General features: G+C 51.6%; 1 protein-coding gene across 1 annotated transcript in view; it reads left to right on the top strand.

Annotated features, from left to right (window-relative positions):
- Positions 1-731: 731 nt before the first annotated feature.
- Positions 732-15,725, top strand: part of PRKD2 (protein kinase D2) — a 32,765-nt gene continuing 17,771 nt past the window's right edge. The window contains exons 1-10 of the mRNA XM_061388749.1: positions 732-1,091; positions 1,389-1,799; positions 3,993-4,131; positions 8,236-8,367; positions 11,853-12,007; positions 12,112-12,334; positions 13,891-13,968; positions 14,046-14,199; positions 15,127-15,244; positions 15,534-15,611. Coding sequence (XP_061244733.1) covers positions 1,560-1,799; positions 3,993-4,131; positions 8,236-8,367; positions 11,853-12,007; positions 12,112-12,334; positions 13,891-13,968; positions 14,046-14,199; positions 15,127-15,244; positions 15,534-15,611 — 1,317 coding nt within the window. The 5' untranslated portion in view covers positions 732-1,091; positions 1,389-1,559. The remainder of the gene's footprint in view (positions 1,092-1,388; positions 1,800-3,992; positions 4,132-8,235; positions 8,368-11,852; positions 12,008-12,111; positions 12,335-13,890; positions 13,969-14,045; positions 14,200-15,126; positions 15,245-15,533; positions 15,612-15,725) is intronic.

Here is a 15,725-nt window from a genome sequence, read left to right as displayed (position 1 = left end):
AGTTACCCAGAGATAAGACACGTGCACACTTCCCCAGAACAATGTGCTTTCCCTCTGTGAGGTGGTGAGGATGTGTGGTCCTCCCTGGTTGCTATGGTTCTTTCAGGCTCCCCGAGGCTTTTATCTGGCTCTTCACCCTTCTAAAGACTGGGGCAGAGTGGGAAGCTGACTACAGGAGGAAGGAAAACTACACCCCTTCTCCACCGGCCCTGCGCCTGACTCTACCAGTCCTGACACTCCAGTCTGTTCGTGGCACTTTGGCCACGGTCGTTGGAGCAAGACCTGAGGCAAGGATCTCTGTCCATCTGGAGGCCTCGGTCTTCCCACCTGTGGAATGGGCTGGGGTGTGTCGCGAGGGAGGACGGTGACGCTCTGGGAAGACGCAGGCTCACTCCGGAGAGCGGACCGGACCTGACACCGTCTCCCACCCTTTCCCCTGCGGTGGGCGCCGGATGCAGGCCAGGCGAGATGGCTCCTTTCCTTAAAGGGCCAGACGCCTCTTCAGCCCCGGCCTCGAGACCTGTGGTGGGGGTGAGGGTGGCTTGCTCCTCCCTTACCAGCTGAGGGAAAAGTCAACTTTCCAGACAAGGCTTTGTTGGTGGGAGGAATCAGTCTCTCCTCCCAGTCCTGCATCTCCCACCCCAGGTCCCCAGGCCTGGGCGGGGGAGGTGTTACCCCCAACTTGGAGGCGCGCTGAGCCCGCCCTCCTCTTCCGCCCCCAGGCTCTCATCAGGTTCCACCCTCTCTGACGTCACCAAGAGCGGTGCCGATTGGCCGACTGAACTGTCACTCTAAACACTTCCTCCTGGGCCGCCGCCGCGGAGTTAAACTTTGGAGGGGGAAAAAGAGCCACCGGCTCCCTGCGCTGGGCGACTTTCCCATCCCTCCCACCCCCCGCCACCCCACTGCCGATGGTAACACCGCCTTCCCCGCGGGCCCCGACCGAATTTTTCTCCAACTTCCGAGACCCGTGAGATTCCCTCCTTAGCACCCCGGCCCTCGGGATCCCTCTGCCCATCCCCGGGCCCGCCATCGGATCCCTGGGATCCATTCGATCCCCGACTCAGAGGCTCCTGCTCTCCACCCCCAAGGTCTGGTGAATCCCTCTGGCCCCCTTCTTAAATGGATCATCTTTCTAGAGCCACTGACTTCTCGACTCCACCTGCTCCCTTTCCAATCCCTTCTCTCTCCACGGATCCTTTGGATCCTGGGCTCTTTTGATCGCTGTGACCCGGACCTACTAGATTTCTTCTTTGATTTCTTGGTATCTCCCAATCGCTGGCCCCTCTCCCCAAAAGCACTAGATTTCTCCTTTCTGATCATCTGTGTTCCTTTAATTCCCCGGGTGGGTGTCTGATCCACTGGATTCCTTTTCTCTAACTTCCCAGGGTCCCACCATCCTCGAGTTCCCTCAACCTGCCAGGCACGGTTCTCTTCTTGGATTCCCGGGATCCCCGCTTATAAGATCCCTGGGATACAGTGACCCAAGCCTACCTGCTCAGGCTTCTCCAACCCGATCCCGGGGTGGGTGCCGGGCGGCGGACCCCGGGCCTCGCCCTATGGCCGCCGCCCCCTCGCATCCCGCCGGGCTCCCGGGCTCTCCCGGGCCGGGGTCACCTTCGCCCTCCGGCGGCTTGGAACTGCAGTCGCCGCCACCGCTGCTGCCCCAGGTCCCGGCCCCGGGCTCGGGGGTCTCCTTCCACATCCAGATCGGGCTGACCCGCGAGTTCGTGCTGTTGCCCGCCGCCTCTGAGCTGGCCCACGTGAAGCAGCTGGCTTGCTCCATCGTTGACCAGAAGGTGAGCACACAGGTTTCCCACCCCCGCCCCAGCTTTAGGAGAGGTCTGGGGGGTGGGGGGGCGCTGGCAGAGGTGGCTTCGAGCCCAGTATAAGGAAGGGGGAGAGAAGTGGGCTAAGCCTTGGGCTGCTGAGGGGTGGGGGTGCAGCATTGGCCCCCCAGTTGCCTCCTCACCCCACTACCCCTTTGAGAGAGGCCTGGTCCGGGGTGGGGTGCCCCAGAGGCCTCCCCGAATTGCATGTCCCTGCATGTTGTTGTTTGCTGCAGACAGCAGGGAGGAAGGGAGGGGCCAGCCAGGTGTAGGCGCCCAGAAGGAGCAGGCGGGAGCCCCAGATGTGGGAGACCTCTCTGCCTGGGCTCACCCCAGCCTCCCTCCGACTTGGTGGAAACAGTAGAAATTGAAGCCGGGCCGGCCTGGGCGATCGGGTGACATGTATGGGTGTGGGTGTGAGTGCGCACCCTGGACTAACTGCCAGGGGCAAGTGAGGTCTCAGGGACCAATTTCTGCCCTCCCCCAGGACAGAGGTGTGTGTGGAGGGGCAGGCGCGCCTCTTCAAAATCCCCAGAGGTTCTGAGGTCTCTGTCCCCGCTCCTGATCGGTGTCCCCACCCTTCAGCTCTGAGGCTGGCCTGTCAACACGAGCCTTCCCCACTCCACCCCACTCTTTGCTTTGGACATCACGGTCACTGGGGTTGAGGCCTGGAGAATCTCGTCAAGGGGAAAAGCGGGTGGGACACAGTGTTTGAATTCTAGAACACTAAAAGTTAGAATAGTGGGCTACTCTACTGTTGGAATTTTTGACTTTAAAAATGTTAGAATTCTACATTGTTGGAATATGCAACTGCTAGGTAACTGACTCCTCTGGTATTGAAGTGTTCAAACATTAGACCCTGAGGTGGTTGAAATACTAAAACATTAAAATGTTGGAATATTCTATTCCCGTGTTGTTAGAATCCTAGAGCATTAAAATGTTAGAATTTTGGTACGCTGGGTTGTCGAAAACTTTCAGGCTAAGATATTCAAATATTAGAATCCTAGTTTGGCAGATCCCTACAACATTAAAATATTAGACTACTGCTAATCTAGGTAGTTAAGTCTAAACGTTATAATAATTTGTTGGAATCTAGAAATGAATCCTATCATAGGAGCATGCTGGAATCCCCAAATATTCAAATTCTAGAATCTTCTTAGACTCCTGGGAATGGATTCTCTGGGCTTCAGCGAAAACATGAGGAGCCTGGCCAACTCTCCCATTTTACAGACAAGGAAACTTAGAGAAAGACCTCCGGGGCAGTCAGGACTCAAGTCCTGGCACCTGGAGACCCTCTCCCAGCAGCAAGAACAGATGAGTTTCCTTTGCCACCAACCCCCCTTCCCCTTAACCAGCTCCCACACCCAACTCAGCCTGCTCCTTAGGGAAACAGGCTGGGGAGAGAGCAGTTGTTCCCTGGGTAAGATTCTTTATCTGCTCAAGTCCTCAGCCTACCCCCTCAGGCCTCACCCCAGTTTTCTCTTCTGCCCCGCTGTCCAGGTGTAGTAGGGCCCCTTTCCTTCCTTCCAGCGGCTCCACCTGGGTGGTTTCACTTTCTGATCTACAGGTTTCATTTCCTGCCCCTCCTCTCCCTAAGCTGGGGACCGGGGCACCTGGGTCCTTGGGGCTTTGGGTAGGGGCACCCTGCCTATCTCCCAACTCCTTGGAGCCCTAGACTTTCTGCACCCCGCCTCCCCACCCCCCCCCCCAACCAGGAGTCTTAAATCTCCTCCTTCCAGATTGCCCAGCCCCAGTGCTGGGCGTGGAGCCAGGTAACAGGGACAATAGATTCAGGAAGGAAACTGGGGGTTGGGGGACAAGGAGGGGGGAGGCGGGGGGCTGCGGGAGCAGGAGGTGGTGTGGAGATAAGGGAAGGGGTGCTCACTCAGCCCTGCCCCTCTCACTTCCAGAAGATTCTAGGTCCCCAAGATCCCAGAGCCAGTCTCCCTCCCCAACTCTGGCAGGCGGCTCTCGCCCAGCACACCTGGGTCTCTGGCACCCTGCCCGGCTCGGCTAGAGCTGGGTTTGGGAGGGTATAGACAGGAAGCAAGGGGCTGCGGGGTCTCTTGAGTTTCCGGGGGAAACAGCCCGCCCTGCCCTGGGAAGGTTCCAGACCGCTGCTCTGAGCTTTTCCGTCACCACGTCCCTCTCCCGCCCCCTCAGTTCCCCGAATGTGGCTTCTACGGCCTTTACGACAAGATCCTGCTCTTCAAACATGACCCCACGTCGGCCAACCTCCTGCAGTTGGTGCGCTCCGCCGGAGACATCCAGGAGGGCGACCTGGTGGAGGTGGTATTGTCGGGTGAGAGGCCGAGGCCCGCCTAGGGGCGGAGCCTCGAGCGGGGGGGCGGGACATCGGTAGGAGGCGGGGCGGGGTAGGCCCAGAAACTTAGTTCTTCAAGTTAGGGACCCGCGGTTCTAAGCGCTGGCTGCAAATTAGGAGCCCCGCGGGAGCTCCTAAAAACTCCCGCTTCCCGGAATAGGTAGATGTGGTCCCTGCACACCGTGGAATTCGCCCCGCACTGAACGTAAATGAGCCAGAGCAACCCGGATCGATCTCACACATCTTGCTTAAGGGACAGAAGCTAAGCTAGGCATTGAATCATGCCATTTACGAAGCACAAAGACATTTACGCTATTTTGGCAGAAGCCAGGAGAGTGGGTGCCTCTGAGGAAGCTGCGGTGGGCGGGTCACAGTGGTTGAAACTTCCATTTATCCATCAGGATGCTGGTGACACGGCGTGAACAGCTTGACGGTTCATCGAGCTATGCGTTTCTGATTTGGCCCTTTCTAGACCTATGCGTCACCTTGATATAAAGTTCAAAATGTTTTGCTGTCTGTCTCCTCTCGATGACATGCTTAATTCAATCAGATTCTGCAGCAGGAGATGAAACCCGGGCACCTGGATTTTCAGCCAGAATCTAGCCCACCCACTGGCCCTTCCCATTTGATAGATGCGCAAGCTCTCAGCACTTAGAGGAATCTTTAGCCCTTGGTTTTTTCAGAAAGGCTGAGGTGGGTGGGAAGCACCTTCCTTACTCTGGTTGTGTGCCCCCCCCCCGCCCTGCCCACCCCCATCCCCATCCCCACCCCCACCCTGAGTGCTGCAATGCTTAGTAAAATTTGCTGGATGGATGGATGACAATTAGAAGTTTGGATTTACCTCCATCCTAGAGTCTCACAACCCTTGGATGTTTATCTTCATCCTGGTTCTCCCCTCAAACCCTAGTCTTCTTTATGTAGCTATCTTCCTGATGCTTTCACCGGGTGCCTCCAGGCATCTCAGATATAGCCTGTCCAAGACAGAAATCTTGATTTTGCCTTCTTTTTTGTTGTTGCACCGCTGGGCATATGGGATCTTAGTTCCCCCACCAAGGATTGGACCCATGCCCTCTGCAGTGGAAGTGCAGTGTCTTAACCACTGGACCACCAGGAAAGTCCCCTGCCCTTCTAACTCTTCTCTTCCCACAATCTCCTGCAGCTTGGTGAAGGGTATCACACAGGTGCTCATGCCCCAACTTTGAGGCATCCCTGACTCTTCTTTTTCCCGTATCCCTTTACTTGGTCCATCATCAGACCTACTGATCTCACCCTTAATTTACATCCTGAAGCTACTTCTTAGTCTCTCCATGGATCCAAGCCACCATCACTTCCTGCCTAGATTACTGCAGTAACACCTAAGTCAACCCATGACATTCCACTGTTCAGAATCCTCCCATGGCCCCCCAGTACCCTTGGAAGAAAAAATGCAAACTCCTCCTCAATGTGGTCTCAAGGCTGTGCATGACCTGGCCCCTGCCAATTCCCTGAATTCATCTCTTAACACTGTCCTTCTTACTTTCTTTGTTCCAACCATCTTGTCTGCCTTCTGTCCCTTGAAGAAGCTAAGCTCCCTCCCACCTCAGGGCCTTTGCACTTGCTGTTTTGTTTTTGGTTTTGGCTTTTGGCGGTTTTTTTTTTTTTTTTAACATTTCTTTACTTATTTTGCTACGCCAAGTCTTTTTTTCGGCTTGTGGGATCTAGTTCCCTGTCCAGGGATCAAACCTGGGCCTCCTGCATTGGGAATGCAGAATCTTAGTCACTGAATCACCAGGAAGTCCCTATTCTTCTTCTTCTTCTTTTTTTTTTTTAGTGTTTCTCGTCTCTTTCTTGAAAAGAATGTCAGCTCTCTGAGAGTGGGGCGAAAAATCTCTCTTGTTCAGAGCTTTATCCTGAGTGTGTAAACAGTGCTTGGCACATAGACACAGTCCCCTTTCCATTGCATAATATAAGAAAAGTAACTTAATGATAGACAAAAAATTGGGGTGGGGGTAGGGAGCCCAACAAGATTTAGTCCAAAAACAAAACTTTTAAAATAATAGCTAACATATTATTGAGCATTTTCTCTGTGTCAGGTACTATTTTAAGAGTTTTCCAGGACTTCCCTGTCAGTCCAGTTATTAGGACTCCAAGCTCACTGCCAAGGGCCCAGGTTTAATCCCTGGTCTGGGAACTAAAATCCCATCAGCAATATGGTAAGACGCAAAACAAAACAAACAAACAAAAAAAAACAAAAAAGTAGAGCTTTCCATATATTCTTTTAATCCATAAAAAAGAACTGTAAGCAGATACTATTAAGATACTGGGCACGGAGATGTCCCTGGTAGTCCAGTGGCTAAGACTCTGTGCTCGCAATGCAGGGGGCCCGGGTTCGATCTCTGGTTGGGAAACTAGATCGCACATCCCACAGCTAAGATCCAGTGCAGCCAAATAAATAAAGTACTTAAAAGAAAGAAAAAGGATACTGGGCCTGTTCTTTGCTAGATTCCTGCATGGCCCAGACTCTTACCTTTTTCAGGCCTGTATCCTCATGTCATCTCCTCAAGAAAGCCTTCCCTGAGTACCTATTTTATTTTGGCCGTGTAGCACAGCTTTCAAGGATCTTAGTTCCCCCACCAGGGATTGATCCCCAGCCCCAGGCAGTGAAAGCACCAAGTCCTAACCACTGGACCGCCAGGGACTTCCCCTGGCCACCTATTTAAAACGGTACCTCTTGCATCTTCCCTATCTAACCTCTTTGCTTAATTTTTCTCCCAAGCACTTACTGACTTCTCACTTAGTGTATATTTTATTGCTTAAAAATTTCAGAAGCAGTATGTACAGTGGCTCAGGAAGATCCCCTGGAGAAGGGAATGGCAACCCACTTTAGTATTCTTGCCTGGAGAATCCCACAGACAGAGGGTCCTGGCGGGCTATGGTCCATGGGCTCGCAAAGAGTCAGACACGACTAGCAACTAACACTCTCATGTACAGGGTTAAAAGCATGAACTCTAGAGCCACCCTGGCCTGGATTTGAATTTGAGTTCTGCACCTTGCTAACAGTCTGACCTTGGGCAGATTGCTTCACCTACCGTGCTGTAGTCTTTTTTTCATCTAGAAAATAGGGATAATCATGTCCCTCAGTGGGCTCTTGAGAAGGCTAAATTTGTTAATATTATAAAGTACTCAGCACAGTGTGGCTTGGTGGCTCAGTGGTAGAGAACCCACCTGCCAATTCAGGAGACACAGGTGTGATCCCTAGATCAGAAAGATCCCTCTGGAGAAGGAAATGGCAGCCCACTCTAGTATTCTTGCCTGGGAAATCCCGTGGTGGGCTACAGACTCCACAAAAGACTCGAACACAACTTAGCAACTAACAGCAGTAACAACTCAGCATAGCGCCTGGCACAGAGTAACTGCTAGATTGAGAGGCTGTTAAATGAGAGTATTTCTCTTACTTGTTTGTCAGTCTCCCTTACTAGAGGCCAGGCAGAGATTTTGTCTGTGTTGTTCTGTGTAGTGTCCCCAGCCCCTGGAACAATATCCAGTAATTATCTGTTGAATTTCCATTTTACGGATGAGAAAAGTGAGAAACATAGGTATTTTCTTTTGTTTTGTCTTTCTCTTTCTCTCTCCCTTTTTTTTTTACACTTCCCAGATCAAGTAGATCATAAATTCTGAAGGTGGGACCCAAACATTTGTATTTTTTTTAAACATTTCTAAATTGTGATGAAATATACATAACATAAAACTGCCATCTTAACCGTTTTAAAAGTCCAGTGTTTAGCAGTGTTAATCACATTCACATTGTTAGGCAATCAACCTAACAACCTCCAAAACTGCTTTCATATTGCAAAACTGGAACTCTGTACCCATTAAACAACTCCCCATTCCCCCTCCCCTCAGCTCCTGGCATAGGTACATAGGTGTTCTGGCCAGTGGTGGAGCTGGGATTTGAACCCAGGTCGAATGTAGGATGCGAGTAAATGATTGAAGGAGAGATCAAACCTTGCAGCCGGGAGGACTGTGAGAAACCTGGGAACGCGGAGGCTGAAATGGCCACCGCTGGTCGCTGCTCAACCATGCGTCCCTCCCTGCTGCCTGCAGCTTCGGCCACCTTCGAGGACTTCCAGATCCGCCCGCATGCCCTCACCGTGCATTCGTACCGAGCGCCTGCCTTCTGCGACCATTGCGGGGAAATGCTCTTCGGCCTAGTTCGCCAGGGCCTCAAGTGCGATGGTGAGAGACCAGGGGGCTGGAGGCGGGGCCAAGAGGAAGGGCGTGAGCGTGAGGGCGGGGCCGAGGTGGAGCTCAGGACCTGGAGGTGGGGCCTAAGAGGAGGGGGCTCGGAAGGCGAGGTGAGCGCCCAGAGGCAGGGCTTGGGGGAGGAACTGGAGGTGGGGCAGGAGGCGGGGCCTGGGTGGGGACGGGATCTGGGTGGGAGTCGGTTTGGGGGTGGGGGGTGGGGACTGGGAGGTGGAGCTCCGAGGGAGACGTTAAGAGACAGAGGCTTTGGGGTAGAGAAGGGGTGATGGAGAAGAGAGCGGAACCCATACCAGTCAGGCACCAACGGGAGAAACAGCCTGTACGGAGCACATATTAAGGGATATTTGGGGAAGGAATTGGATTCCAGGATTGTGGCCACTGGCAACTCTGAAATCCACGGTGTGGGTCGTCAGGAAGGGCAGGCTGGAACTCAGGCAAGAGTTGCTCTTTAAACCTTTCAACTGACTCAAACAGGCCCACCCAGATTAACTAGGATGATTTCCCTTTGTGGACTTGAATCACATCGCCAAATACCTTCGCAGTAACACGCAGATTAATAACTGGGGATGTGACACATAGAGCTGACCATCAGCGTCCACCCCTTGGCAACTTGGCACTTCCTTCTCCTAGGGCTGTCCTAACAAAAGATCATGGGCTGGGTGGTGTAAACAATGGAAATTTATATTCTCTTGGTTCTGGAGGCTGTAAAGTCCGAGATCTGGGTTCTGACAAGATATGGTTCCTGGTGAGGGCCGACTTCCTAGCTTGCCGATGGCCACCATCTCATTGTGTGCTCACACAGCACGTGGGGAGAGGGAGATTTTTCATGTCTCTTCTTTTTATAAGGATCCCAGTCCCCCTGATCAGGGCCCCATCCTTAGGGCCTCACTTAAACTTAATTCCTTCCTTAAAGGCCCCATCTCCAAATACAGTCACATTGACGATTAGGGCTTCAATAGATGAATCTGGAGGAGAACACAAGCATTCAGTCCATAACAAGCACCTTTAACTCATCTCCTTAGGTCATACTTAAAAAAAAAAAAAGGAACACAATGTGTTCCTTTGAGACAAATTGTCTTAAGGTTAAGCCCAAGAGTTGGGATCCACAGGTTCACTGTTTCTGTCTTTGATGCTTCTGATCAGGAACGTTGAGATCATGCCTACCCTGAAGATGAGGGCTGCCTGTGTGTATGCATGCTAAGGTCGCTTCAGTCATGTCCGACTCTGCAACCTCATGGACCGTAGCCCGCCAGGCTCCTCTATCCATGGGTTCTCCAGGCAAGAATACTGGAGTGGGTTGCCATGCCCTCCTCCAGGAGATCTTCTCAACTCAGGAATCAAACCCATGTCTCCTGCGGCTCCTGCATTGCAGGCAGATTGTTTACCACTAAGCCACCAGGGAAGCCCAGGCTACAGTCTATGGGGTCGCAAAGAGTCGCACATGACTGAAGCTACTGAGCAGCAACAACAGCCCTAAATATGCTTGTGGAGGACTTCCCTGGTGGGCCAGTTGGTAAGACTCCACTTTTCCACTGCAGGGGACACAGATTCAATCCCTGGTCGGGGAAGTAAGATCCTGCATGCCACATGGCCAAAAAACAACAACAAAAAAACACAAAGCATAATTAAATACACTTGTGGCATTATTTAAGGGCTCTAGAGATAATAGCTGTATTAGGCCTGCAAAAACCAATTTAGTGCATCCAAAGCTGCTATCAATATTGCCATCGTTCACACATCATATCCAACTCTTGATGTCTTGGTTTGCATAACCTTCATCACGGTGTATCCCTGGTGTCAGTAAGTTCTAATGGCCACTCTCCGAGTGGACTTCATCAGCTTGGCATCACAGATGATGGTCCAAGTACACTTGGTTCCAAAAGAGGCCCAAATGCCTGTCCTTAATGCCAGTGATAACCTTCCTACAGGAGATTGACTCCACTTTGGTATTCATGCTAGGAGTCAAAGATGAGATTCTGAAATTCGGTGAAGCATGTAAATGATTAAAGACAAACTGAGACATGGTTCCTGTGTGCGATTTGCCCCCCTGGAACTCCTAGCAGTGCCAGCAACGGTCCTGAGGCTTGCCTCTGCAGTTGTGACATTCGAGACTGCCTAGGAGGAATTACTGAACAGGAAAGTCTGCAACAGGCAGGCTGCCAGAAGACAGGTTTCATGAGGTATTTCAAAAGAAGTTTCCAAAGGATGGAGGAACGCTTTTTTTTTTTTTTTAGTATTTCTTTATTTGTTTGGCTGTGCTGGGTTTTAGTTGCAGCATTCCAACTGTTAGTTGGAGCATGTGGCATCTATTTCCCTGACCAGGAATCGAACCCAGGCCCCTTGCATTGGAAAGCATGGAGTCTTAGGCAAGGGAGTCCCTGAAGGAAGATTCTTTGCTCCAGAGGGCAGTCCTGGAGTCTGGAATTATCAGAGATGTATGGAGAAGTGTTCAGGAAGTCCAGTAGGAAATGACAAGCTGAGCCTGACTCTATCATGGTCAAGGATTAAAAATAGAAAAGAAAGAACAAAGTCACACTTCCACCTGATATGATACAACCATCCGGAGTGGGACTGAAAACGGGCTCTTTCTCCAGAAGGCAATGTCCTCGTGTGATAGTCCCTCTTCTCCTTTGATATCCTGTAAGTTAGATGTCAGGACTCTCCAGGTGGCTCAGTGTCAAAGAATCAGCCTGCCAATGAAGGAGACGCGGGTTCAATCCCTGAGTCGGGTAGAGCCCCTGGAGAAGGAAATGACAACCCACTCCAGTATTCTTGCCTGTAGAATCCCACGGACAGAGGAGCCCCGAGGTGCTACAGTCCATGGGGTGGCAAAAGAGTCAGACACGACTTAGCAACTGAACGACAACAACTTACATATCATGATATAAAGCTAGTTATTATTAATATGTTATAGGATAACGGGGTAGAAGAGGGAAGAAGAAAATATTTGGTATCCGCATGTATTCATAACAAAGTAAGGAAGAAATAGTCATAACTGTGAAGTCCTCGGGGGTGCAACTAGTCACGTGGCTTTGGCTTCCTTGTCTTCCTTCTCCACTGCCTGGTCCATATTTCCCTCGCCCTCAGCCAACACCTCACCTGCCCAGGGTGGTGGCCCAAACCTTTCTTTCTTTCTTTCTTTTCCGGCTGCCCTACGCATCTTGGAGCTTATTTTCCCAACCAGGGATTGCACCGCATCCTCAACAGCGAAAGCGCAGAGTCCTAACCAACAGGACTGCCAGGGAATTCCCCAGACCTTTATTCCTGCAGTCTCTCAGCCCTTAGCAGTTCTGCCTGAATTGGGTTTTGTAGTTTTCCGTTGAAGTTAATTACACTAGGAAGAGGTATCTCGAGGGATCTGCTCTATTCCAGAGCTTCAGAAGAGGAGGAGGAGGGGGTGAGTGGAGCTTTAGAGCCCGGACCCGGTAGAGGCTCTGACCGTCTGGCGCCCCCCACAGGCTGCGGACTGAATTACCACAAGCGCTGCGCCTTCAGCATCCCCAACAACTGCAGCGGGGCGCGAAAGCGACGCCTGTCGTCCACGTCTCTGGCCAGCAGCCACTCGGTGCGCCTGGGCACCTCCGAGTCCCTGCTCAGCATGACTGATGAGCTGGTGAGCGGCTGGGGGAATGGAGAAGATGAGTGGCTGGAGGCTGAGGGGGCTCTGGTGTGGGGGAATCTCACTGGAGTGTCCCTTCCACTCTTGACGTCTGATAGAGCCGTAGTACCACCGAGCTCATCCCTCGCCGCCCTCCCTCGTCCTCCTCTTCATCTTCTGCCTCGTCCTACACCGGTCGCCCCATCGAGCTGGATAAGATGCTGCTGTCCAAGGTCAAGGTGCCACACACCTTCCTCATCCACAGCTACACACGGCCCACCGTCTGTCAGGCTTGCAAGAAACTCCTCAAGGGCCTCTTTCGCCAGGGCCTGCAGTGCAAAGGTCAGCGAGGGCCCCAGGGTGGGGGTGGGGACAGAATCAGAATCCGCCCCCACCCACACACACACACTCTAAGAGACTTAGGATCTCAGCTGGGCTTGTGGCTGGAAACAAGAACCTCTGGCCTGTTCTTTAGAAGCACAGGGTCTCAGAAGGGAGTGCCCTGAATCCTGGTGTTCTAGAACCTTTGGAATTCCGGAATCCTAGAACCTCAGTCCTTAGAAACTTGTAATCCTAGTGCCTGAGAAATCTAGATTCATATGACTCTCAGCATGGAATTCTAAAACTATAGAACTTGAGAATTCTCAAATCAGAGAATTATAGAAACATGTTTCAAGACTTCTGGATCATAGGATTCAACAGAATGAATCACAGAACCTTCAGTTCAGTTCAGTCGCTCAGTCGTGTCCGACTCTTTGCGACCCCATGAATCGCAGCAGGCCAGGCCTCCCTGTCCATCACCAACTCAGCACAGAACCTTAGACTCAGAAATATTAAAGCTCTCAAATTATAGATTCTCAGGTGTCCATTGTTCGTTTTCATACCTTATTCAAGACTCCCCAGTGTATTTAATTGCATTGAGCAACTACAGCTTCATGCAACAAATTCTGGAAAATTCTCTTTTCATATCTATTCTATGACAAATATTATCTATGTCCTTGTTATGGTTTCTTAGATACACCCATCATTTAAAAGTGGGCATTTAATTTCCAAATACATGGGATTTTTAAAGTTAAAAAAAAAAAGATGCTCAGAATGTTACAACTTTAAAACCATAGGAAGCGAGAATGATAGTGAAGTGAATCGCTCAGTTGTGTCCAACTCTTTGCGACCCCATGGACTATAGCCTACCAGGCTCCTCTGTCTATGGGATTTTCCAGGGAATAGTCCTGGAGTGGATTGCCATTTCCTTCTCCAGGGGATCTTCCCAATCCAGGGATTGAACCCGGGTCTCCTGCATTGTAGACAGACGCTTTACCATAGAAACCTAGAAACAACACTTTTGAGTCTGAGAAGTCTAGAACCATATAGCCTCGGAGGCATCCTAGAAATCTAGGATCCCAGAACTTTGAATGATCAAATTCTGGAATACCAGAAGTCTAGATCCATAAAAAGTTAGAGCCATCCAATTCTAGGATTCATCAGAACAAGCAAATTCTAGAATCTTAGATGTTTGGCGCTAAAGAACCATAGAGACAAGTTCTAGGTTAATGGGTGTACAGAATCCTAAGAATTTTGACACTCTCAGATTCTAGAGGCTTAGAAGTCTAGAATCATAGAAGTGTAGAGTCACTAAATTTAGACTCTTTGAGTCCTAGGACTGTCAAGCCATGAACACTTCATCTGGCCCTCTTCCATTTAATCGAGCCACTCCATAGTTGAGGACTTTGACTCAAAGGCAGGATGACCAGAGTAGGACCAGTTAGCTTTCCTGCCCCACAAAGCAAGAACAGACTCTTTTGAGACTAGGGGCTAGGGGGTCAAGGGTTAACCCTTAGAGGTGACCTCTCTTCTCCCCCTCCCACTCATCTCCACATTCCTTGTCCTCCTACCACCAGATTGCAAGTTCAACTGTCACAAACGCTGCGCCACCCGCGTCCCTAACGACTGTCTGGGGGAGGCACTCATCAATGGAGGTAAGAAGCTAGGGGTGCTGAGTGGGAAAGGGCGACAGGACTGGGTGGAGGTCCCTCTGATTTCCCTGTCCCCCCAGATGTGCCCATGGAGGAGGCCACTGATTTCAGCGAGGCTGACAAGAGCTCCCTCACAGATGAGCCAGATGACTCTGGTTTCATCCCCGGCTCCCACTCGGAAAATGCTCTCCATGCCAGCGAGGAGGAAGAAGGCGAGGGGGGCAAATCTGAGAGGTACCCAGGGCCCCATCCAGCGAAGGCCCTTCCGCGTCCCTACTGTGGGTTGACTTCACCCTGTGCTTTTACATTTCCCAGTTTCCTGAGATCTGTTGCAGGAATAGCAAGCAACCTGGTGTGGCTGAAGCAGGGAGAACGAGGGGAAAAGGATAGGAAGTAAAGCCGGCAGGGGATACTCAGATCACAGTGGTCACCTCGAGTTTCCTCCTAGTACTACCGGCCCTGGCCGCCTGGAACCTCAGGATCCCTTTCTCCCAGGTCTTTCCTATCACTAACAGTGATAAGCTCTCAGAGCTGGACCTTGAAGCACTTGAGAAGAGAGGACTATTGGGAGAGGCAGCCTATTTCATAGATGAGGAAATTGAGTCTCAGAGAGGCAAAGAGAAGTGGCCACAGTCAGTGAAGTCCAGTTTCTCACACAGGGATCAAGAGATCGTTGGCTCTGGAGTTGCACGGCCACTTAATTTTTCTCTGCCTTCATTTCCTCACTGTAACAACAGTATGTGCACAGCGGCACAGAGAGGCTGAGCCACTTGCTTGGTGTCACACAACTGGCTCCACAATCAGTGGGTTCAGGACTCATTACCGCTTACTGGGGGCCCACGATGTGCCAAACACTGCTAAACTGTTAAGAAGGGCTTCACTTCTCACAACACCACCTTTGGTTGGAGAAACTGAGGCACGAAGAGATTAGTACTTGCCAGGCAGCCTGACTTTGGAAACCAGCCTCTTAATGTGGGTCTCTCAAGAGTCGTCTTCCTCATTATGGTAAATCTGGAAACACAGGCAAAAAAGTGGGGCCGAAATCGCCCTAGCTACCCAGAGATTGACTCCCACTTCCCCACCCCTCCCCCTGCTGTAGCCCCAGGCACTATGGTTATTTTCTGCTTGTAACTTCTCACTCCTTCTCTCCCCGACTCTCAGCTCCCTGGGGTACATCCCCCTAATGAGGGTGGTGCAGTCAGTGCGACACACAACGCGGAAATCCAGCACGACGCTTCGAGAGGGCTGGGTGGTTCATTACAGCAACAAGGATACACTGGTGAGTGGGGGCGGGGAGCCAGGTAGGTGGGGCTAGAGTTGGAGGAGGTGGGGTTTGAGGGGGCGGGGCTGGTTGGGGCTTGGAATGGGCGGAGTCATGCTGGAGGCAGAGCTTGAAATGGGTGGCTCTAGGGGGTTGGGGGCGGGGCGAGATTTGGGGGCGGGACTAAGGCAAGGTCAGGGGTGAGGCGGGGCTAGAATTAGGGGCGGGATTTGGCTGGGATTAGAGTCAGAGCTGCAGTAGTATGGGGGGCGGACGACCTCACCCTCTCAAGCACCTCTCCCAACAGAGGAAGCGGCACTATTGGCGCCTGGACTGCAAGTGCATCACGCTCTTCCAGAACAACACGACCAACAGATACTACAAGGTGGGCCTTCTGGCTCCCAAGTCCCCCAGCCCTCTCTTCTTTGTCCGCTGTATTTTCCCTTCCTCTCTCAGTTGCTTCAGCCAAACGCCTACGAATCACACCCTCTGCCCACCC

Source organism: Bos javanicus, chromosome 18 (assembly GCF_032452875.1).
Source record: "Bos javanicus breed banteng chromosome 18, ARS-OSU_banteng_1.0, whole genome shotgun sequence".
Lineage (NCBI taxonomy): Eukaryota > Metazoa > Chordata > Mammalia > Artiodactyla > Bovidae > Bos > Bos javanicus.
This window is presented reverse-complemented; position numbering and strand designations above follow the sequence as displayed.